General features: G+C 27.3%; 1 protein-coding gene across 1 annotated transcript; it reads right to left on the minus strand.

The window, feature by feature from the left end:
* Positions 1 to 1,925: 1,925 nt before the first annotated feature.
* LOC129963607 (WW domain-binding protein 4-like) lies at positions 1,926 to 16,932 on the minus strand. Its single transcript, XM_056078075.1, has 8 exons — positions 16,797 to 16,932; positions 15,724 to 15,796; positions 14,262 to 14,324; positions 13,439 to 13,510; positions 13,004 to 13,343; positions 9,504 to 9,583; positions 6,426 to 6,577; positions 1,926 to 2,209 (listed from the first exon to the last, which is right to left on the minus strand). Coding segments are annotated over exons 1-8 (1,005 nt in total). The 5' UTR covers positions 16,799 to 16,932; the 3' UTR covers positions 1,926 to 1,986.
* Positions 16,933 to 26,381: the final 9,449 nt, after the last annotated feature.

A 26,381-nucleotide genomic window follows, 5' to 3' on the forward strand; every position in this document is an offset into this window, starting at 1 on the left:
TTATTAGTATTTTTTAGATTAGATAAATATGAGATAATGTAATAAAAACTTAATCAAAGCCAGTCCTTTAAAAACATTTAAATTAGAAAAAAAAAAAAAGACAGATGAAATCCAAAATCAATTTCAAGAAAATAAGACATTTAAGCATAGAGATATATTTACAAAACTCCCTTTAATGGCTTGAATCAAAAGTAGTAATGAAGTACCCAAAAATGCAATTCTCATGCAGTTTATGAATGCTAAATGGATAATTTATTTTTAGATTATCCAGAATTTTTTGACTTATTTAAAAACCTGGTTAAATTTAAAAAGTATTTCAAATGTTTACCAACTTTTGGCTAGAAAAGATTAAATTTTGAAACTTTATTTTATATATTAATGACAAATAGAATTCATTAAATGTTATATAATTATCTTAATTATGCATAAAATTATGAATACAGAAACATCTATACAATATTATCCATCTTTTTAAAGGAATAGTAGCATAAACTAGAAAAAAGAAATAATCAGAGGAAACTACTTACGCTAATATAGAAGAGCAGGAGGGAGAGATTTTAAATCCAATCAACCCTTTAAACCAAATGTGAGATAATACTACATACTAAATTGCAAATTATTTGAAGAAACACACATTATTCGTATAAAAAAGAATTAATAATCAAAGGCTGCATTTAAAATTTTCATAAAAATTAAACAGATGTTTTATATAATTAAAAATAGTATAGACAATATTTTACTGGCTGCAGAAAAGGATTAGATTGGATTCAATACCAATTTTTTGGTTGAAATGTTAGTAATTACCCAAAATGCTATAAGCATAAAATATTCAGAGTTCACTAAATAGGTATGAACAAAAATAGCCAGAAATAGGAAGATCGGTGAAATTCAACATCATTTCTAGTTCCAATAAAAAGTATTGAAAAATTGGCAATAGAAAATTTTTATATAACAAGGGCAGTAACTCTAATATAAAATGTTCAAGTCTAAACTAGAAAATACTAAATTTGTAATAATTTTGAAACAACTGCTCTAATATACAATAAATTACAAATAAATTTGCAAGAATCCTTTTACATTTCCATGCTCTGATGAAAAGTATGAAAAATTTAGTTTAAAAATCTAATCATTTGAAGAAGTTTTTAAAAAAAATATTCATTTGTATATAAATTTATTTATTTTTACATTAAACAATTTAATTTTTAAATTATTATTATTATTTTAAAATCTTGAAATCAGCTGACTTTCAAATTCACTCCAGATAGTTTTCACGGGTTTATTCAAATTGATTTTCTGATTGCAAATAATTGAGTTCCAAAAAATACTAAAATGGAATATCATTATTGGAAACATAAACATATCAGGAAATGAATGAAAAATCAGTCAGAAAATTACATCTTATAACTATAACAGAAACTAAGTAAAATAAAATACAGAACTAACATTTCTAGGTAAGGGGAGAAGAATAACATCAAGGTAGCAAATATCTAACAGCCTTAAAAAGAAAATTATGTTTTGAATAATTATTTCAAAATTTTAAAAATTCTCTTAAACAATGCATTCAGTTAAGTCAGATCATAATAGAAAAAAAGTAAGAGAAGGGGGGAAAAAAGGAAAGAAAGAAAGGAAAGGAATTACAAGACGTTAGTCAAATAATTTTCAATATTTCTAAGATTTCATAATAATGGAATGTTAACTGCATACGACAATAGAATATGCACTATTCCGACAATTTCAGTCACTCCCTTTTATTCATCAATGTTTTTTTTTTCTTTTTGTAAACTGTGTTAAAAGGTCTGCTCAAAAAACAATTTTTAATGTAAATTTGGGCTATAATTTTAAAATTAAAAAAAATATATTCACTGATGTATGTAATATTTTATACAAAAATTTAACTTTTACCTGAAGAGTTTAACAAAGTACTGTCAATTTTTAAAATAAAATTTTATTTACAAGTTATTTACAGATAGATATACTTCATAAATGTCAGTCATCATCTAAATTCCTCTGTCTGGCATTTCTTTTTGCAGAAGATCCAGCAAATTTTCGTTTTTTAAAAGTCACTCCTTCAGAAGGGTCACTGTTTTCTATCTGGCCAACGACTTTCTCTTTGAACTTTAGTTTTGGTTCATCTTTTGCAACAGGTATAACAACTTCAACAAGATCTTCATTTGGCTTAGGCAATTGTAAGTCAATTTCCACGGGTTCTCTGTCAACAGTAAACAAATATCTTAAATATAATGAAAAAAGAACAGAATCAATTCAAGATCAGTGATAAAAGTAAAGCATTATTCAATTCTTGTTTGTAAGGTTTAGAATAGTACAATACACATTTTGATTTTTTTTTTTAAGATTTTTTTAGCAATATAATCATAATTCACATATTACCATTTTTAATTAGTACTTAATTTAATATTGCTTCTGTTTACATCAGTATCATTTATGTCAATTAGCATTATTGGATCAAGATTATTTTAAAAGATAGTCATTTTTTTTTGTAAATTTTGTTTCAATTAAATTTAATAAATAATAAAAAGAAAATACCCAGGGCCGAGAAAAATATTTAAGCCTAAAAGAATACAAAGGTTTACATTTTTCCTTTGAAGTTTCACAATCCATGTGTAAAATAACAAAGAATTATTAAGTAGGTACTTCAAAAAAAAAAAAAAAATGTATAATATTTCTTCTTTTTGTATAACAAAATTCTGCAGAAAATATAACAAAGTCCATAGTGAATAGTCCAAAGTCAATAGAAAATGTTAATAAAAACTATGTAAGCACTATGTCATACAATGCAATGCTGAATTGCATGTTTACATGACATGCACAATTATGCCTATCATGTCACTATGAAAAAACATGACATAATCTATTCTGCATAGCATAGATTTTTAATATGACATTGCCTTAGTTAAATACTTATGCTGTATTAAATATACAATTTGAAATACATTTATCCTTTAAAAAAATAAAGAGCCAAGACTAATCAAGTTAGGGAAAACAATAAAGAAACTCTAGAGCTAAAAAGTATGTATAGTTTGAAAGATTAAAAAAAAGGGGGGGGGCTCTAAAATTTCATGACCAGCAATAAATGTTAGAAGCAATACCTTTTAATTTATGTAGATACAACAAATGAAGTTGAAAACCAACTTTCAAGCATAACTTTGAAATATTATTCCATTTTAAATTTTACTTAATCTGTAACTTTTATTATGGAGAGAAAAAATAAGTAAATGTGACAAATCTGTGATCAGAGATTAATATGATATTTATAAAGCATATATTTAATAAAATTCAAACATGAAAACAAGAGATAATATTTTTCTTTAAACATTTTAATGATTAAAATTTTACTTATAAGTTGGTCAAAACAATATTATAATTATATCCTGAATTTCAAAAAATAAGTTTTTAGAGATCAACATGAATATTTCATGTCAATCTAATGATCAGAATAATTTTTAAACTGCCTGTTTGCTAAACACTATATACTTAGTTAATGAATTTGATTGTTCTTTAAATGATAAGAATGATGAAATATCTAATGCTTTTATTGAATCTGAATCATACTGAATGAAAAAAATTCATTTGCAATTAGATAAAATTAAAGTATAATTACTTTGATTTCATTAAATTACTACATTATACCTCCAAATCAGACACAACAGAGGCCTAGAGTAACAGAACAGCTGAACTTCATAAAATAATAAACTGCTCTAAACATAAATATCAAGTAGTAACATAAGTATGTTTAATTGAATAATAAAATGACTAAATTTATGTAAAAAAGTTTTTTAATTATAGAAATATTACATAAGAATTATATTACATAAGAAGAAAATTTTACATAAGAAGAAGTTTAGAAATATTACATAAGAGAAAACTAATGAATCTCAAGAATGGTACAATTTTGATTCCAGAGAACCTGAAATCTGCATTTCTGAGGAAATGCATCATGTCACTCAACTCTCATTCAAGAGTGGTATTTTTCTGTTATATACCGACTATTTCAGTATTAAATTGGCACATTTTAGTTGGAGATATAGGGTTGCATATATAATTATTATTTTCAATATGCTAGCGAAGTAATTAGGTTCCCAATGCTTGTGAAGTTATCTGATGTTTATTAAGCCGATAAATTTTTTTTGTGCTCACTTATTTATTATTACAAATGATCTGTTGATGAAAGTGATTTGTTTTGCTTCTGTTTGAATACACAAATGAAATAGACTAAATTATGAATGAGATGCCCATGGCATCTTGAGTGGACCAGCAGCAAAATTTAAAATACTATATCATATATCTTTACTCGCAACAAAAGTGGAAATCGAATAGCTTTGCTACTGCATTGGAAATAGGCATATTAAAAAATAAACGAATAGTAAAAATAAAATTACATAAAAAAATTTTGAAAAAAAAAAAAAACACACACACACATCAACAGAAAAAAAAGTAGAGCAACATTAGTGATGCATAAGTCTAAAATAAATTCCAAGGGGGGGGGGGGGAGTAAAAAGTGGTGTATTTATAATGAAAATGTACCAATGTATTTAAAAGCAAAAGGCCTGAATAAGTTAATATCTGCATTAGATCAGCATTGAAAGTTTTTTTATAATTATAAAAATAATTTTGAATAAAAGAAATATGTTAAAATTTACAGCAATAGATTGAAACACATTTTAAGGAAAATAATGTCAAAACACAAATAATTCTTCCGAACTAATTCCACACATTAACAACTACCAGTCCATAATTACCATAATAATTCTATGCTCAAAATATGCCACAGAGTAGGAAAGTTTTAAATAACTTGAATGCCATTTGAATTTTCAGCAATTACAATAATTTTACTAATTTTAAATAAAATGCAACCAAATTTCTTAATGAATTAGATGAATGGAACATTAAGATGAATATTTATTTAGAATAAATGAAATGTAGAAACATATCTAAAAAGAAAGCAAACTTTTTTTCTTGCAAGTAAGAAAGTTGTGCTGTCAAAATGCTAATTCAATGAGATTACGAATGCAAATAAAATTCTTCAAAGAAAAACAGGTATTCAATAATTAAAAAAAAAAAAAAAATCAATATTACTTTTGAAATTTCAGTTTTCGTGGTACATTCTTAGTCTAGATGGTAGCTCCAACAAAATAAAATCTTATTTTTTGTATATAATGCCTAATTATTTTCATTTGAAATGGCATTTAAAGTCAACAAGATCTTTCCATAATTTTAGATTAGAAATAATAAGCATTAAATGATTAAGCCTTTTTCCTCCAAGTAATTTATTATAATTATAAACTTAATTAAATGTGATTAAGTTATTTCGAAATTGAAGGTTTTGGAGAAATCCTGAAGGTGTGACATGAAGAATGATTTTTTAATTCTAAAATTATATCAATGTATGTCACTCACATAGAGGTGATTTTCTAAAACACCTATCTTTTTAAGTAGCTACAGAAATTTTTCAAATTTGTTCATTCAAAACAGATGTAGATAAATAAATTCTATAAATAAATGTATAAAATTAGAATATGCATATTAATGTATTTGAAAATTAATAATTAAACATCACAACAACAGTGCATTAAAAGAAAATCTTGCACTTTTGAATTGCATTAAGAGAAAATCTTAATGCAATTCAAAATTCTCTTAAATGCACTGAATTCTCTTAAATACACTCTATTCAAAATTCTCTTCTTTCTCTTAATTGCACTGAAGTGCATTAAGAGAAAATCTTGCACTTTTAATATATCGAATCAACATTTGGTTTCCACACTCTAATTTTTTATTCAGCATTGAAAAACAATAAACACAGAAATGTGCGGATCCTACAAAATAAAGCGAAGAGGTGTTAGCAGAAGAGCAGCAGCAAATTTTAAATTGAAAAATGTCATTTGTGAATATTTCAACCAAAAACTTTCACATAAAAATATCATTACTTTATATAAAATCAATTAATTAAATTGGAATTTTTATTTGTTGTTATCATTTAACAATTATAGCTTTCATATATATATATATATATATATATAGTTTGCACTTGGTCAGAGACAGCAGGGAGAGGTGAAGCAACAAATTAATGACTCAAAAATGGAAAATAAGTATAATAAAAAATGCTTGTGATACATTCAATATTATAATGCACGAAACGTTTATACAATAAACAAAAAAATTGCAACAATACAAATAAAAATTGTTAACCAATAAGCATGCAAAATACATGTGTACACACACACATACATGCATTATTACATCCTTTATAAAAATTAAGTTTATCAAAATAAAATAAAAATTCATATATATAAAATTATTATAAACAATTTTCTTTAGGGGAAAAATTAGAATATAAATCAAAATATAAAGTGAAAATAAAAAAACGTAATTAAGAAATTAAAAATAGAGAATTCAAAATGTATTCTTACTCTTTCACAACAGTTGTCCATTGGCCATATGGATCTACTTTCGGTTGTGGACCAAAGGAATACACAGGTTCTTTTTCATCTTCTGCATTATTTTCTTCTACGACTTCTTCTTCTTCTTCTTTCAATTCTTCTTTAATTTCAGGTACATAATTCTGTAAAAGAAACCCAAAGAAATTCACACAAAATTCAAATTAGTCATTTATTAAAGCAGTTAGAAATTGCATGCAATTATAAAGATTTGTTTTAAATATTACTAAGCTCAAGTGCAATCGTTTCTTTCATTTAATATTGAAAAAGAAAAAAAACATAGCAATAAAATAACTTGAACATCAAAACATTAAAAAAAAAAGGAACTTAATAAAATATAACTTGAACAAAGTGTACAAGTCTAATATACCATCAATATTGTAAAAGTTAATACTATTTTGTGCAAAACATTTCCTATAATTACCATATATTTCCAAGTACTTTAAAAAAGTTCATTCAAACGCTGCTGAATTAATTGAAAATGAACACATTATTTTAGAGATTTATTAATAAAAACTATCAGTAACATTTCCATTGATCTTGGTTAATTGATTTCTTCAAATTTCTAATTTAAAGGGTCAAAATAAAAGATCCAAAACAACTTCGAATACTATAATAGCTTCTTATTTTCTTCTAGACAAAGAAAGAAACCAAAATTATCCAAAATAAAAATAGGGGGTTTGGTATTTACTTTAATATTTCATTAATTATAGAAACTGTTGTCAATAATCAGAAATATTTTAATCATTACAATAAATTTTGACATTTAAAAAAAAAGAAATGAAACAATAGTAATTTTGTTGCACAGCAGAAGTAATAAATAATATGATAAATCATTAACATTTTATATTGATATTAAAATAAAAAAAGAGAATAATATTTATATAAACATCCAAAATACTAGCACACCTTTAAAATTATTTTTGATTCTATAAAGTTTTCATAAATTGTTTATTTTTCTAAAAAATAATCTATACTTATAATAAAGCTCAATGTGTGTGTGTGTGTGTGTTGGCGCTCTACAGGCCAGGTCATTTGACATACAGCTATCAAATTTGGTACATGTATACCTTAAAGGTCGGAAATGTGCACCTGGGGTCCTTTTTTTTTTTTGAAATTTTAATTAGAATTTTAATTATTAATTAAAAACTAACTTTCCCGCGAAAAAAATCTTCCATTTTCCCCACCGCCAAATTTTCTGCCAAAATAATCTTCCATTTTCGCCACCGCCGAATGAGTAAGGCTTCGTTTTTTTTTCTCCCAACAGTAATGAGGCTAGGGTTAATATTTTTCGGTGGATTATTTCAAACGATTCTGTTTATTTTCTTAATGTTTTATGCATTTAAAATTAAACATTGTTAATTAATCCATGTTTCAGATTCATTCTGAAGTACTTTTGAATTAAAATAACACAGAATAAAGGAAATTAAAAGTGTATAATCTGCATAGCGTTACCCCAACTGGCGTAGAAAAATTCACGCATTTGCGTTACCTAACCGGCGAAGAAATTTCACGCATGCGCATTGTTCTGATTGTTGTCATGACAACCACTATCAACGGATGATTTAAATTATTTTTAGGTTAGTTGCATGCTTTTGTAATTAAATTGTATTTATGTTAGTTATATATTTTTTTGTATATGCTTATAGTTTTAAGTACATCGTTTTTTAAGTAGTTTTTTTAAACCTGTTTTTTTTTAATTATTTTTTTTTATTAATAATAAGTCAATCCTTGTGCACCACAAAGTACAGCACAAGGCTTACAGAGGTAAGTTGAAACAACTACATACATAGAAAAAAATATATGTACTTATAAAAATAAGGATAAAAACAACAGGAAAAATAAACAACAAAACTAATTAAAAATTGAAGCAGCAAAGGCAAATTTACAGAATGAGAAAAAAGCCATTTTGTTGTCGACCAAAACATGAAGCGGAGGTGGAAACTTAATATTACAGGCATCTAGATCCACAATAAAATCTCTTCTCCCTTCAGTAAGTTTGGAGCAATCAAAAAGCAAGTGTTCGACATTTTGAACTCCACCCACGCTGCAAGAGCACAGATCAGTGTTCGATAATCCAAATTTCTTGAGATAGTAATTGAAATTACCGTGTCCAGTAAGAAATTTTGTTAACTGAAAATCACTGAAAAAATGCTTGTTATTCAACCTTTGAGAAATTGTGGGGAAAAATAATTTGGTTAAAGAGGCAGTTGACGAATTTTGGTACAGCTCGCTCCATAAGAGAATGGTCTTTTTGCGATTCTCATTATGAATATGAGATTTGGGAATGCTCATAGGATCAATGATGTTTAGTTTTGTAGCTTGCTTTGCAAGCCAATCAGCTCTTTCATTCCCTAAAATGCCACAGACCGATTATTTTAAACGGTTCATTTCATTTTCTTAGTGTTTGATGCATTTAAAATTAAACATTGTTAATTAATCGATCTGTTCATGATGAATCTGAGAAATTTTGACAAATTCTTGAGATATTACATAAATTAAGAAAGATATTCTTTAGTGCCCATAAAGTTTAAACGCTCAGTGAATCTATTATCAGTAATCATATTATTAAAAAAAAATGCTTTGTTTCAGTAAAAAATATTATTATATTAATTGCAGATTAATCATTTACACTTTAATTTAAAGCATAAATTCTACGAGGAGTAACAGAAAATTAGAGAGATACATATCACGTTATGACTGAAGGCCTTTACAATATTATGAGTGAATTATATGACTATCAAAATTTGAAGTTTTAAAATATTTTGCTGAAGAATCTATTAAAGTTGGAATTGCATAAAATATTTAATTATTAAAATTTTAACGAACATTAAGATTGGCGAACCGGCTGGTCGCCAAAGGCGGCTAGTTATAAATAAAGTTGCAATTTAAAAAATTAGTACACAATGCAAAACTGAATGATAACCTACTTCAACATCTTAAGATAGAAAAAGATTTTTGTAACTAGATGTGTGAAAGGATTTCTTTGCTGAATAATAATATAGTAACTTACTTTTTAATATATCATTTAAGTATTAAATATCAACTTACTTCTGTCGTTGTTTGAGAATTTAATGCTTCTTGTTCTTCTAAAGAGACAAATCCTTCTTCAGGTGGCTCCCAACAAGATTCTAAATTACACAAAAAATAATTGTATAAGTAAACACTGTATAAGTACTGAATAAGTTTCAATAAGTTTATTGAAACTATTTTTATAGTTCTCAATATATTGTATCAGCACAGAAATCATAGTTTGTTTATGTATTTCCTTTAATATTTTTCTAATAATTCAACAACATTCAGTAGGCAATAACATAATATACATAGCATCACCACTGAGCGTGCTAATTGCCAAAATATTAGGAGAATACTTATCACTTTTATTAAAATAATCTGCAATTTAAAAAAAATGAAAAATATGAATAAAGTATTCATCAACAAAATTCATAGCAGAAGCAGAACCATGAATAGAATTTATAAACAATTTAGATATAATAATAAATGCTAAAAAATAAATTTAAATAAATAAATAAATGCTATTGGAGAATATTTTTGTGGCATGCTAATATCTTTGGATATCATAATAAATAATTAATATTTATATCCTTGTTATATTCTTTAAGTGACCAGGTAAAAGAAAATTGACCAATGTGCTATTTTAAATGTTTTATCTATAACACACACACATACACACACAAGCAAAAAAAAAAAAAATTTCAGTGTATATTATACTATCTATTGATTGATTGATACATTGATCTTATATGATATATTCTGTCATAGAGATAATATTTTAAAATAATAAAACACGATATTCTTTTCCTTTTGATTTGGTCACTTTTAGAAACATTAGTGGGTTTTTTTACACATTTTCTTTCCTAAATGTAATTTATCACATAGATAAAAAGAAATTTGAAGATTGAAGGTTTAACTTAAAAAGGCAAGCATTAATTTTCAATCTTTGACCATTATTGCACCATAAAAAAAATACATGTATTGCAGTAAAGGCAAATATAAAATGAAAGCTTAAATCTAGTGAATTGATTCTCTGTAGCTTCAAGAAAATAAAAAATACTCTAATGCTGCAATATAATATTTTTTTTAAAAAAAAAGTTGATGGTACTTTCAAGAGGTTGCCGAACTTAATAGAGACAAACTCAAAGTAAGGCATTTACTACATTTTGCTAGTTGAGGTAACAAAAAAGATTTATTACATACTTATTTAAATGGCAGCATCTAATTATATAAGTAGTTCATATAACATATTAAGTGACATATATATGTGGGAATTTAATACATTATAGCAAAGATATTTACATTTAAAGCTTCTACCGACACATATTTAAAAAAAATATTATTCAAACTGGATTAATACTGGTTTCACCAATTACTTTGCCATTTTGATGGATAGTAAATTTTTTCAATATTATCAGCAGATTCAATAGATTTCCCCAAACAGACTTTTTATTTTGTCTACATTTCTAGTACTTTTCACTTGAATTTTCATCTTTCCTTCCCCAGAAACATGCCAGGAAAAAGAACAGGATCATGTCACAAGTCCACAGTTATACTCTTGTAATTTGGAAGATGGCAAAAAATGTTTTACATTTCTTTTTTTCACATTCTGACTAGATCATCTTATGAATGGTTCTTCAACATCTCATTCCCCCCCTCCCTCAATCACCTCCATTTTCACTGGATTCAACATATAACAAAATTGTCACTCAAATCTGGAAAAAAAAAAAAAAAAAAAAAAAAAAAAAAAAAAATCCCTGTATTTTCCCTGTGTGTATATTCAAGATACAAGGAAATGCAAAAATAACATTCATGTGCTAGTTATAATGCAATATGATCTTAAGGAATGAAAAAAGCAAGGAAAGGAAGCAACATTTTGGCAATATTCAAAATAATAACATATTAAATGCAAATTTACATGCAAAAAAAAATCTATTATCTAGAATTTAGCAGGACAAAATTTACGTATTAAGGGGGGGGAATATATTACTTCTCATGTTCTTTAACTGTAAATCATACAGAATTAAGGATTTTGGTAAAATAAAACATAAAATTTTTTTGTTACCATGATAGGGAACAGATATGATGCAACAAGTTTTATTACTTACTTAAAAAAATTATTACAAATCAAGATTACTTTTTTTATTTATTCCTTTCTGCCAATTCATGTATTTGGGTATAAACTTCTGCAAATTCTTCAACTATCAGTTCTATGGTGCTAATTCTTAACAAATAAGATTTGACATTTTTGTACGGCATGACATACATTTTTTAACTATTTCACGTTCAGTGAAGATATGTGAAACTTCTGCAAATTCTTCAACTATCAGTTCCATGGTGCTAATTCTTAACAAATAAGATTTGACATTTTTGTACGGCATGACATACATTTTGTAACTATTTCACTTTCAGTGAAGATATGTGAAAATATTTCTGATATTTCATTGAATGGATTAAATAATGAATATGATGCAAAAGTTTTAATGCACATAAAAATTCAGCTTTAAATTATTGTTCTTGAACTAAAAAGTTCAAAGTCAGTTTATTTTTAGACATTGAATTTGACATGTCATATTTTCCTGTATTCCTTTTAGATATTAAGTTCAATATCAATGATGACTCTTTTGTACTGGCAGTATGCAACAAATGGATTTTGCAGAACTCCTTGAATCCATTCAGCAAAATCAGGATTGATTTTTCTCCAATTTGTATTAAATACGGATTTTAAGCAGCTCATTGTTTAAAAAAATTCTTTAATCTACTTTGAATAAGCTTACAGTTTCTCAATCAATAATCATTCATTAACTCACTAAACACCATTGCAATGCTTTCCAAAGACCAAATGTTCCTGCCAGAGAAATGTATTCTATTCTTTCAAGCAGTTATAGAAGTATTACACATTCTCATTAGCAGCAATTCAGGGATCTCATGGAAGCAACTGTTTTGTAAATCGAAACCAGACTGATCTAAATGGAAAAAATGGGAGAGAGTAGTAGTTTGTATCACACAATTGTAAATGCATTGTTTCATTTTTGGAAGCTATGACTTGGCAATCTTCCATCTTATGGAAATCTTCCATTCTTGCAACTTTAGAAACCAGCATTTCTTTACATGGGGGAAAAATAACTAATAAATTAAAAATTTCCTGTTTTTTCCTGGTTTTTATGAAAATATTCAAATTTCCTTGCATTTTCTCATTTTTTTCTGTCAATTTTTAAATTCCCTGTTTTTATAGTGGAGTGAGAACTCTATATAACCAGGACAGCTTGCTTTAATTGAAGTTTCCTATTATCTGACTCCAAAATAGTATTGTTTCAGATTTTGCTAGGCAAGCCTAGAAAAATCAAGGCAAGCATATCAATCTGAGCAGGCAAGCTGTTGCCAAATGATGATCAGTAAATTCAGCATTATTTTGTCTTATATATAGATGCTAATAAATTTCATCAACACACAATGGACCACATCGGTGGTTCTAGCATATGTGAACACAAAAAATAAATATCAATAAAAAGAAATAAAATAATGAATATACTTACCAGAAGTATCAACATGCCAATAGTACTTATAACCTTCCTCAGTTACTACTTCATACCATTTTCTTGTTTCAGGTACAGATTCTTGTGGTACTTCAATACCATTTGAGCCTTCTTCTGGTACCTCCTTTTTCACTTTTACAGGTTTAGGAATTACTGATAATTTTGCCTTTTTTGTCTTAGTTTTATTTTCTTTGGATCTTTTGAGTTCACTGAGAGCTTTATCAATCTTAGAAACTGCAGGAACACTGTAAGTTGAATTTGCGATGCTATGAGCTAAAGTTGGATTGGGAATTGCCTCAACATTATTTTGCAAATCTTTCTGATATGCAGCTAAGGCAGCCTGAAAATAAACAATCAAAAAGTAAAAAATATTCATTTATAAATAAATAATAAAGTTAAATTATCACATTTAAAATATGTTTCACAGTAACATACCTTTTCAATTTTTTCCATATCTTCTTCCAGCTTTTTTTGTTTTTTAAAATCTTTGATGCCCCTCTTTTGTATCTATAAAAATGAAACATTATTATTCAAGTGAGCTTTATATATTTTCATGATGCTCTAGATATAAATAATTGATGAATGATAGAATTAGAAACTTTTCAAAATGCAAACATTTCCAGTATGTTTTTTAAATAATTTTTAAACAACAAATGAAATAATACATAAAAACTAATATTAATTACAGAAATTCTAATTTATTATGCTCAGAACTAGAATTTGGATTGTAAAAATGGGTGATTTCTTGACATTTCTTTCTTTCTTTTTTTTTTTTTTTTTTTTTTTTTTCATTTCATATAAGTATAATGACAAATAATAATGAATGAAAGAATCCACATATCTAATTTAAAAAAATGAGTAAATTTAAATCACTCTAATTGGAAAGAGACAGGGGGACATAAAAAGGTTTGTCTTCTTATTACTTTATAACTGCTTCATAAAAGATTTTGTAAAATGGCAGAGAAATTAAATTGCCTCTATTCTTTGTAACTATGATCTGTATTTTTATTACTTTCTATTGTTAAATCAATTTACTTTTATAAACAACATAATTCTTCTAAATTACCTACAATTTTTTAATAACTAAAATAATAGTATTGTATTTTCAATGATAAATTTTTAAATTCTAGTTATACCAGAAGCATAATTAAAAATATATATATATATTGCGCCGAAAAAAACAACTCAGTTTAATTGTAAGTTACCTTGTTATTTCAAATAAGTAATAAATAATAAAGAACATCACAAAATTACTTACATCCTGTATTCTTTTTGCTGCATTTTCTTGATGGCGCTTACCTCTTTCATGAAATTCAATGCTCTATTTATGGGAATAAATTGAAAATAAAAATGAATAAACAAGAAGTTTGTTATTTCATGTTACATTCATGACAAGTTGGATATTATTGATATCAAAGAGTAAAATACAAATATTTTATATGAAGTCCTACTAATTACACTTTAAATTCTTTTTAAAACCATAAAGTATAAAAACTTCAATAACACTGGATAAGTGTCATGGGGTTGGATAAATGTCAGAATACAAATAGACAATAATATATTCTCTACTTTTATATTGAGCAAAGAACATCAGAACATGATGAAGAACAACACATCAGATTTCCTCATTCAAATAAATTTTAGATTTCATTGTCAATATGTCTGGAAGTGCAACATGTAAGTCAAATGGGAAGGGAAGCATGAATTTAACAAATGCAACCTTTTTTTGTTTGAATTTTTTTGTAATTCATTTTCATACTAAAAACACACACACAAGTGCAATCTATTATGTGTTTCTATTAGACATTAAGCTCATAATCTGTACTGCTTTTCATAAATATCCAGATTTTTATGATTTTTCAAATTCAGGGACAGTTTTAATTAAAGATAAACTTCAAAAACAAGCAATGATGGGAAAAAAATTCAGTGTAGAGAAATGCATAATTGCTCATTTAGCTAAATTTTTATATCTTTTTGTAGTATAAAAAATTAAACTGTATGACACGACAGCCCATGGGTCAAGGTCTACAGGGACCATATCTGCTTACTTGACCAAGGGCTGTGGATGCAAGGCATATGTCCTTGTTAGGTAGTCAGCCTAACACGGAACCCCCAGTGTTTAATTCCCAAGTATGCTTGGTCCTCAGTTTATTGATCCACTGAAGGGATGAAAGGCTGCTTATTGCAGCATATTAAACTTTTTTTATAATTGAAATTGTTTTGAATAACTTTCTGTGCTATTACATAAATCATTAAATACATTCTAAATACACAATTCTAGAAAATGGAACCAATGTTCAATGATTCTAATCTCTTTCTTGATATTTTTTAATAATATGCTTCAATTCAGCAAACATGTAATTAAGTAAACTTGGTTTAATCACTAATTAATCAAAAATTAATTTTCAAATTTTAAGTAAAATTTCAAAAGATTAGGGATGCACATAACAAACTTGAAGGTGCAAGGTTTTTAAAACTGTACAAACTATATTTTTTAAAATCTAAATTTAAAGTTTAAAATACTCTGCTGAGAGAGCCATTAAAATTAAGCTATGTATAAAAGATTTAATTGAAGTTTATTATAATCAATATTCCCAGTGAACCAGTTGGTCATGAATGGTGGCTAGAAGCTTATATTTAATAAACAATAAGTGCTTGAAGGAAAGAAAAACAATTTATTTTAATCATTTTAGAATATTATCCTTAAGGAAATTACTTACGGCTTTGTTATCTGCAAACCAACATTTGCAAATATCACAATATTTGCGAGGCAATGATTTCCAATATTCTGACCTATTTAAGAAAAATCATATATAATTGTATGTTTTGACAACTGATATCTTAGATATGTTGCATATTCATACAAGATGACTAGAAAAGTCTTTAAAAAACAAATTACCCCCAAAAATATACATAAAAATACTATTAATATGTATTAGACATATAAAAATTAATTTTATAATATATAATATTTTTTCCAACTTCTGAAATATAAATTTTTATTAATATGATCTGCCTTTTCAAACCCTCTTGACAAGTTTAACAATTATACAATTAATTGGCAGAAATAGTTTTTAATTAAAGTAGATGTTGTCTATGTTTTTATATAGTTACAAATCCAATTACTTCACCCAATTAAAAATTCTACAAGCAACATTAAGAGTAAAAAAGTGTTTGCTGAATAACAAGACATTAATCTAATATTAATTCTTAAATATTTTTAAATTGGTTTATGTGCTTGACAGAACAAAGAGGGATAATGTCAAAAAATTTTATGTTACTAATTAAAATTTTCAGTCAAAAGCAAAGTACAATAAAAACAAAAAAGAGAGAGAAGGGAAGAATAGGTTTGGCTGACATAGTATTGACGGCTAAACAATCAACTATTATGACACAAATTGGAAAATTATATTTCTTATACATAATATGGCACGTATTATATATTTAAATAGCATTTTAAATGAGCATTTATGCTTTTAAATAGAGCAAGAAATTTAAATCCTATTAAATTTTCATATCATTCCTCTTATTAAAAGCGAATTTAAGTAAAATATAAATATAATAATGCACTATAAAGTTAAAAAAGTCACAAAATATATAAAGGGAATTTTTTGATATTATTATCTGCAGTTGCTACAAGAAATTAATAAAGAAATATTCATTCACATTTTACGTAATGTCATATAAATTTAAAAAATCATGTTTAAATATTAAGAATTAAAATAAATTGTACATATCCAACTGTTTAATAAAATTAAACATTCTGATTAGAAAATGAAAATTTATGACTTACATAATACACAAAACTGTGAAAAAAATATTTTAATATAAAGGTATCGATGAAAGGAAAAGTAACTATTAATAATGTAGTTAAACTCTAAAAATTATTCTTGAAAACTTTCGTAACCCGTACGAACTTCAAAATAAACAATATCAACAAATTCTTTTCACTTCTGATCATTTGAAATTAAACAATGAAATGGCAACTCTGAATAATGTCATGGAACAAATTTGGCAACAAGAATTATGTCATACTACGGCTGAACAAAGATTATTAAAATTAAACTCTACTTCATCTTAAGTGAAATAATATTTATTTAATTACTCTTAGGTACATTTAACAATGGAGTAAAAAAAAAATCATAATAGTTATCATTACTTACTATACGATTTGGGGGCCTTTGATATTCAAACAGCTATGCTGTTCTGCTCCAAATATGTTACAACTTCTTTCACAGCCCTATTACAATTATTCTTCGCAATTATTCTCATGTACTGACATTCATGTAAAAATAAAGTTCAATTGAAATTAATTTTTTTCTAAGAAATTCATTTTGCATAAAATATATTACATGAAATTGAAAGATAAAAACGTTATTTTTAATGAAAAATGAAATTTCTAGAATGGTTTGGCGTTTATTGGAATATATTTTTATATTATAATCAGTACTGTTTATTCTCATTCAGATAAGATTATTTAATTAATGGTGAGATTACAACACGACATTTAAAAAGCAAAAACACATCTTACAATATTTATTAAGACAAGTATCTAAATAACATTAATGAATTAAAAGGAAAATTTGTAGAAATCTTCTAAAATAAATAAGATAAATCTTCGAATCTAGCTTTGTATTAGGAAGCATTTCAGGATGTTAATACTTTTATATGTATTGAAAGTTTTATCAATAAATAAAGTCAAAGGCGGCGGCAGAAGTTTACCTATTGTGTGGGACAAGATTAATCTGACGGGGGGGGGGCACAATTTCTCGAATTTAGTATCAAAATAACTTGTTATAATTCATAATTATATATTTAATTAAAACCAATTAAGTATTAATTAGCTCGTTAAAATCCCCCCCCCCTTTAATTCTCTCTTATTTAAATACTGACACTATTTTTTTTTTTTCTCATACTTTGAATTAAGTTCTAACATAACAGGACACTTAATTTTCTGGATTATTTTCAATACTTATAAGATATTTCAATAACAATAAAAATGGATTAATCAGGCAGGGCTATAGTAATTTATAAATGCCTAATCTTGGATGGCAATAAAATATGTAAAATAATACTTAATAACATAAAATAACTGAATTCAAAATTCATAAAAGGTTTTCTTGATTAGTTCATTTTCTTGAAAGTTAACAATACTTTTACAATACATAATTATTCGAAAAGAAATAATCCAAAACGAAAAGAAATAACGGAAAAGGAAGAAATAATCCAGAAAAGAAATAATAATGTCGACGCAAAAGGAAACATGAAAAATATAAATCATATGTTTATTTTTATAAAAACCTTCCAATACAAATGGAAGCCCCCGCCCCACAAAACCTTTAACAACAACATTCTGAAGAATATTAGAAATTTCATCGTCTTGAAGTGAGGAATTTTTAATGAAATAATTTCCAACGGATTCTTCCTTTTTTGTTGCCTTTCCTTTCTACCTTATTTCTAAGATTGGGGCTATTCGATTTCGTTGTATTAATTTGGGATGCTTCATACTTGTGTGTGTGTGTTCAGTGTGCGTGTGTTTTTCTTTGAGTATTCAGCGCGAAGGCATTCTTGATTAACAACACATTCTATTTTGTTCCGATTGTACTTCGATGACGTGTAATGCTAAAGGAATGAATGCACGCTCTTACAATGAAAACTATATAAAATGAATATAAAAATTCAAAATTAGAATGATTGTAATTAAAAAGAATATTAAATTCAAATAGTTTTAAAAATGAAATATTTCAGAAATACAGAAATTTTTTTAAAATCTGTCAAAATTGATTTTTTTAGAGTAGTCACCTACCAAAGAGAATTCTCAAATATAGATTGCAAGAACGAGCAGGAATTCATATGTGCTTCAAGTCTGATGTGAATAAGTTTTTGTGTAAGAGCAAGAATTTACAATCGTTCTTTCATGTACAATATAGACAGCGGAAAAGATACGATGATAGATACGACGAAATGAGAAAATTTTTTGCAAATGTAAAGAATGCTATGGGTTTCCTCGATTAGAAATTCGGGGAAAAAAAGTCTACTGTTTTTTTTTTTGAAACTATTCACAACTATTCATGGATTTTTAAAAATCCGGCATCAGTAAGAAATTTGGAGACAACACACGTGGTTATATGGTAAGGTATGGGAATGAATTCGTCGCCATTGATATCCAGATTGCATTTGAAGGGAAATGAAATTTGATTGCCTCTGCAATTAGACCCCTTGCACCAGTTTTTAAGTAAAATAAAGGACCTTTTGCCAGAATAATTGTACCACTCATAAGAATCATAATCTGTATTTGAAATTCGTGACCTCTCAACTTCAAGGCAAATTAAGTAAAATAGCATAGGACTCGTGTATAAAGATTGTGCTTCCTCTTTATAAAGAGCGAACAAAATTTGCGAAGAAAGTCTGTTACCGTCTGAGGACAGCCTAAGAAAAGGGAAACAGATTTAACAATAAAAAGCTACGAGATGATGGTTACGATTTCTACATTCAAAGACAAGCAACAAATATTTTTATTAAAAAGGAAAGATAACACATGCATTTCAAAGCCATTAATCATTTCTTCTGAAACATAATGAAGATACTCTCAAGATTATTACCATTCGGTAAGTCAAGGGATTATTTCAGTGTGAGCTTTATTATAAGTATAGTTACTTTTAGCTTTTTTTAATACCCTGTTACAAATCAAAAGTAAAAGGAAAGGGACACAGGATTTTTAATGATGTTACATCGTTTTGAGTAATATTTTACCAAAAGAGGCAATGCATTCTTATAATTGTATGAAAGGTCTCATGAGACATATTAATTTATGCAGATACAAGAAGCACAAATTATATAAATAATAATATAATTTATATTTTTAAAAACATTTGATATTTCTGGTGGCATATATAAAATGCGAATAAATATGTATGGCAGATTACATACAAATATAGATATATTTATAATATCACTCGAAATGTTTGCCAAAGCTGCTAAATTTGAAACAATTTAAAGCAATTAAGCAATGGAAGAACACTTTTTAATATTTTCTTTTGATTATTAAAGTTTATTTGCGTAAAAAATAAAATTAAGTATCGCAGTGAAAAAAAAAAAAAAAAAAAAAAAGAACACATGTCGAAATTCTAAATTTAATTTTTTAAAAAAAAGAAAATACCAATAAAATTCAAAAGCAATAGTCGAGTCAAAAATCATACTGAAATTCTTTTGGGTGCATTTTGATTATTAATGCAGTTTTTTTTCTTTAATGTTTTTTATATAGTTTTACATTTTTGTGTTGTACTCCAAGCATCAGTATGTTTTTTTTAAAGATTAGAGCGTTTTAATTTAGTAAAGTAAATTTTCGAAAATTAATTTGTATATATATTGCAAGATGATATAGATTTTACGTCTTTTGATACTTCAATAACAAAAAACAACAACAACAACAAAATGAATTACAGAGGAAAATGCTAAAGAGAGCTATGAGATAATTTATTAATGATGTACTTTGCGCACACTCGGTTGCAATTAATTAATTAATTCTGTTGCATTTATTTGTCTGAATATATTAAATTCTTAATCTAGCTTCCTAACTATCCCTGAGAAAGAAGGTTTCAAGATTTCCATTTCAGACGTTAATGTTCTAGTGCATTTGAATTATATATTTTCAGAAATGACAATGACATTATTCAACTAGAAATGCTAGTTACATCGATGCAAATACGGAAAGGTCATATTCATTTCATTCTCATTAAAGGCTATTAACTCATAAATGGATTCCTTTTCATTATTTACTTATTTTTCATTATTCACTATCATCTAATAATATTCATTCGCTTAAGATGAGTTGAAGCCTTATAATTATAATATTAGTTTATATTCTTAGTCGAAAGAAGTGGACAAATGTTTAAGTTCCTTATCTATATGGAAGAATTCAAAACAAATTAAAAATTAAATCTACAATCGCAAATTTTAAGTTATCATGTGATATTATTATTATTATTTTGTTATTATTTGTTTTAATTTGTCATTTACCGGTTTGAAACAATCACGAGACTTCTCTATCGGTCTCTGTCCCTCTCTCTCTTTTTCTTTCTCTCTCTCTCTCTCTCTCTATATATATATATATATATATATATAATAATAATAATAATAATTTTTTTAAACTTTCATTTTCAATTTTTCTAGCTGGCAAACAAAGTTTGGAAACAAAAACATGTTCTCACATGATAAAAACCAAACAAACAAACAAAAAAAACATTATTTTTTTTTATGCACAAATAAAATATAATAATATTATTAGAACTCTTCTCACTTATTTGAAATCTTATAAAACGCAGCCATATTATTTTCACCTTGATTTCCATTTTGACATTTTTTTGATATTAAATATTATTTCATAGCTACTATATAATAATTTGAATTTGAGAAATGTCAGCATATACATTTTTATAATTTTCGGATTTCCTCTAATATTTATAGTTCTGAAAGTGAAACATGAATTTTTTTCGATGACAATTATTTATTGCTTGTGCCCTGATCTGGCTCAAATTTTTAATAAGGATATTGTTTATTTTACACTCAGTCTAATAATTTATCTGCAAATTTCTAAGAAATTGATGTTAAATAAACAAATAATAAATTACATGAGAAAGTTAATTTGTTTTATTTGTTTAAGAAATTCGGTGAAACTTTTTTATATTTTCAATTTATTATTTCATATTTTATCTTTACTACTAATAAAGAAAAATGTGTGCGCGAGTGTTGCGTCGGCATTTTACAGGAAGACCGCTTCATCTCGAGCAATCAAATTTGGTACAGATATTCTCTGGATGATGGGAATGGACAATTCATAATGATTTTTTTTTAAAGAAAATTCAATAGAATTTTATTATATTAAAAATTAAGGGAGATTGCACGTTTCTTTTCCTGCAATAACTCTTCAAAATATTACACCACAAAAGGATTTTACACCATTTTAAATTTTTAAAAATTACCTTTTTGTTGATATTAATTTAGTTATCATTCACTCTATTTCTGAATTTCGGCAATTTAAAAAAAATTATTTTTACCAATAGATTTTCTTGTTGCAATGAAATTCATTTTTTTTCATTGTTTCATCAAATATTTATTGTGTGACATTTTAAACCATTAAAAATAAAGGGAGAGAGATTCTCTTTAATATCTGTGTAGTTTACATGAGAAATAAGAAAGTGAAGTTACAATCCCACGAGAGTCAACGTGCAATTAGAAAATAGATTAACGGACAGTAAAATTTTTAATGGCACCATGATGACACAGTACTTGACTCCATTAATAATTTTCAAATAGATAATAAATAGAGCAAATGTAAGAATATAAAATACCATGTTTTTAACATCAACTATAATCTGATGCCTAAAAATACTTTGTTGAAGGAATCGTGATTATCAGACTATGCAAAATAGAATTGTTTGACTTTAAACTAAACTGATATTTCTGATAAACAAGATATCTTTTGGTTCCATGATCGCAAACCAAATTTCCTCCGTGGATTTTTATTTTTCTCGTTAAACAGATTTAATTTCCCAAGTTCCAAATTTGTCAATAGTGGGAACCATGTATTGGTTGTATATTTACGTGTAAGTGGACGTTCTAACGCAGAACTGGAACGATTTATACAAATAAAATTTAGTTTGTGGTCTTATGGCCAAAATTCCAGATTTACATCAAACTTTGGATTCCAGTCTATAGAAGAAGCGTCTAAAATGCATAATAAGATTTTGTTTTCATTTCACCGAGAAGCACAATGTACAATACTGCTTTAGTACTCTCAAAAATTGGAGAGAAGTTAGATACTAACGCATATGGATTGTTGCAACTCCTTAAATATGCCGTCTTTCTTTGTACACATTGTTACGTAAGCATGTTGCCCCGCCTCTCACTTGTAACGCCCTCTAGCGGTATATGTAAAAAACTATCAGTCTTTGTAACATCATCGACGAAGCAGCAACGCCGAAAGGCAAGGCTCAATCCAACTCCCGAAAGCGGAGAAACAATAAAATCTTTAAAATACAAAAAAGGTCCGTCATCATTATTGAACCTCTCCAATCTGGTCCTAGCGATCCGGAGACGAATTAGCGAAACTATGGAGAAAAATAAAACTCAAAAAGCCAAAGAGTTAAATAGAATCCGTGGAAGGATAAAGGCGAAACTAACAAGTGTTAAAAAGTTTGTTGAAAGTAGTTCAACGGTTGAAGAAGAAAATAAGTTCATATTAAGCTGTCAACAAAAGCTGGCAATTGTGGAAGAAATAAAACAAGAATTAGAAATTTTATTCAAGGATTATTTAGAAATCGACGAAGATGAAACACTTAGCCAGAAGTGCGATCAAGAAATGTTGGATATCGAAGAAGAAAGAAACGAATTAGAGGTAAGGTTGAAATACTTACTCTCTAATTATAATGTCAAGGAAAATGTAATGCATAATATAAATGATCAAAATTCAAATTTGAACGCTTATATCAATCATATTCAATTAAAAACGAAACTTCCGGAAATTCCCTTACCGTTATTTTACGGAAAAATGGAAGAATTTAGTAATTTCAAAAATCAATTTATGTGTCTAATAAACGATAATATCAAATTAACGAATGATCAAAAGTTATTTTATTTAAAAGCTGCCCTCCGTGGTGAAGCTAAATTTATAGAAACAAGTGACGATACATTTGAGTCACTGTTTGCTGCTCTCGAAGAACGCTTTGAAAATAAGCGAGTAGTTGTTGATATTCACATTCGAAATATGCTAAAACTAGAAAAATTAAATTTTGAGTCCGCAAAAGGCTTACGAAATATCACAGACACAATAAATAAAAGTCTAAGAGGTTTAAAAAGTTTGAATTTAGAATGTAATGACTTAACAAGTGCTATATTAGTAAATATAATATTAGAAAGACTTGACAAAGAGAGTAGAAAGGCATATGAAATGTCCATCCAATCAAAACAAATTCCTTCATTGAAGGAGCTCTTGCAATTTTTAGAATCAAGAGCGATGGTACTCGATCAATTAGGGAAATACCCTACAAGTAACAAATTCCACAAGGAATTTCAAGGCTCAATAAATAAGCCGAAAAACTTTCTTCATGATGCGAATAAACTAAGTAATGTAAAGCCATGTATTTTATGTAAATTTGAACATCCTTTACAAAGATGCTCTGCATTTTTAAAATTGAGTGTTACTAAAAGAATCGAGCTTTTAGAAAAATATAACATTTGCAAGAACTGTTTGAAATTGCATAAGCCACCCTGCAAATCCACATTCCTCTGCCGAAGCTGTCAAAAATCAGGCCATAATTCTTTGATACATCTGGATCCTAAACTCTTAAGTACGCGCCTAGCAGAGGTAACGCCCCCAGACGCGGGGGAGCAACTTTATGTAAACAATGAACCGTCTGGCTCGTCGAGGTTCCCCCAAAAACTGACCCCTGAGGCTGAGTCAGCGCTTGCAAGTAACTCGAAACTATCTTCAAACCTTCTATGCACCGCGCAGTTATTTATTGAAGACGCATTTGGTCAAAAAATAAAAATAAAAGCCCTGTTAGATTCTGGAAGTTCGGTAAACATAATAATTGCAGATTTGGCCAATTCTTTAGATTTGAAGCGGGAAAAGGTTAATGCATCCATCTCTGGTATTAACGGAGGAGAATTCTTCGTTAAAAATAAATTAACCACTACCATTTTTAATGAAGGCAATGATTTTTCCAGAACTGTATCATTTTTAATTATGCCTAAAATAACGAATTCAACTCCTTCTAAAGAAATTGATATCTCAAAAGTTAACTTCCCAAGTTTGATAAAACTTGCGGATGAGACTTTTCATATTCCTAGTAAAATTAATGCATTACTCGGATGCGAGTTGTTCTTTGATTTATTGAAGGCAGAAAAATTTAGATCATATGATAATTCACTCTTGTTACAAAATAGTGTGTTCGGATATTTAGTAACTGGAACAATCAACGGCAGAAATTCTCATTTCTTTTCTGGATTAATTTTTAAAAATGATAATCTGGAGAATTCTTTTAAAAATTTCTTTAACTTAGAATCTTTTCCTGGTGATAATACAGATGATTCAGTCGAATCAAAAACATATGAACAAACTTACTGCGAGGAACATTTTCTTTCCACTCATAAGAGGGATAGTACCGGAAGGTATGTTGTTAAATTACCAATAGTTGAAGAAAAACGTTCTACACTAAGCGATTCAAGGGAAATGGCGGAAAGGCGTTTAAATTTACTTTGGAAAAGATTAGATAAAAATAAAACAATGGCAATACAATACAAGGCTTTCATGGATGAATATTTCCAGTTAAATCATATGGAAAGAATTTTAAATTCTCCTGAAATTGCCAATAGTGAATATTATATTCCTCCTCATGCCGTATTTCGCCCAGAAAGCACATCAGCACCCTTGCGTGTCGTTTTTGATGCATCTGCAAATTCTAGCAATGGAGTTTCACTTAATTCCATTTTATTAAACGGCGGTACAGTTCAACAGGAACTATTTTGCATCATTCCAAGATTCCGAACATATCAGTTTGCATTTAGTGCTGATATAAAGAAAATGTATCGCCAAATCTTGATCGCAGAAGCAGATAGAGACCTGCAAAAAATTCTGTGGAAACCTAATAAATTTGCTCCTGTGGAAACATACAGACTACGGACTGTGACATATGGAACAAAATGTGCTCCATTTTTAGCCACCAGAACACTCAAGGCATTAGCTGAGAAAGAAAAAAGTGAATTTCCTCAAGCATCTGCAGCACTTCTTACTGATGTTTATGCTGACGACATTTTAACTGGTTCAAATAACTTATCAGAAACCAAGGCTTTACAACAGCAGTTAATAGAACTTTTAAGTAAAGGAGGCATGCAACTTCACAAATGGGTTTCAAACCATCCTGAATTATTAGGGAATAAATCAAAACTTAAATTTTGAATTTCCAGACTTAACAACAGTTAAAAATTCAAAGATGTGTTATCATCAAGAATCCCGCCAATGCCTCAGTTAAGAACTACGGTGCAGTCATCTATGTGTGCTCAATAAATAAATCCAGTGAAGTGAAAACAAGTCTTTTGTGCAACAAATCGCGAGTGTGTGCAATCAATAATGACTTTATGAAAGAAGTTAAAACTTTTTGTGAATTGAATTTACTAACTAATATTTCTAATAATTTTATTTGTAATATTTTAAATTTAAGTAACAACTATACTAAAATTGTAAGTTATCTTTTCAGATTTATTAATCATTTGAAGTGTTCTTCCAAAATGTAAAAAAGGTAAGATAATAATAATGGAAATGGAAGTAGCATCCAACTTCATGGTAAGCAAGGTGCAACCTTCTGAATTTTCAGAGGAA

This window comes from Argiope bruennichi, chromosome 3, assembly GCF_947563725.1.
Source record: "Argiope bruennichi chromosome 3, qqArgBrue1.1, whole genome shotgun sequence".
In the NCBI taxonomy this organism is placed as follows: domain Eukaryota; kingdom Metazoa; phylum Arthropoda; class Arachnida; order Araneae; family Araneidae; genus Argiope; species Argiope bruennichi.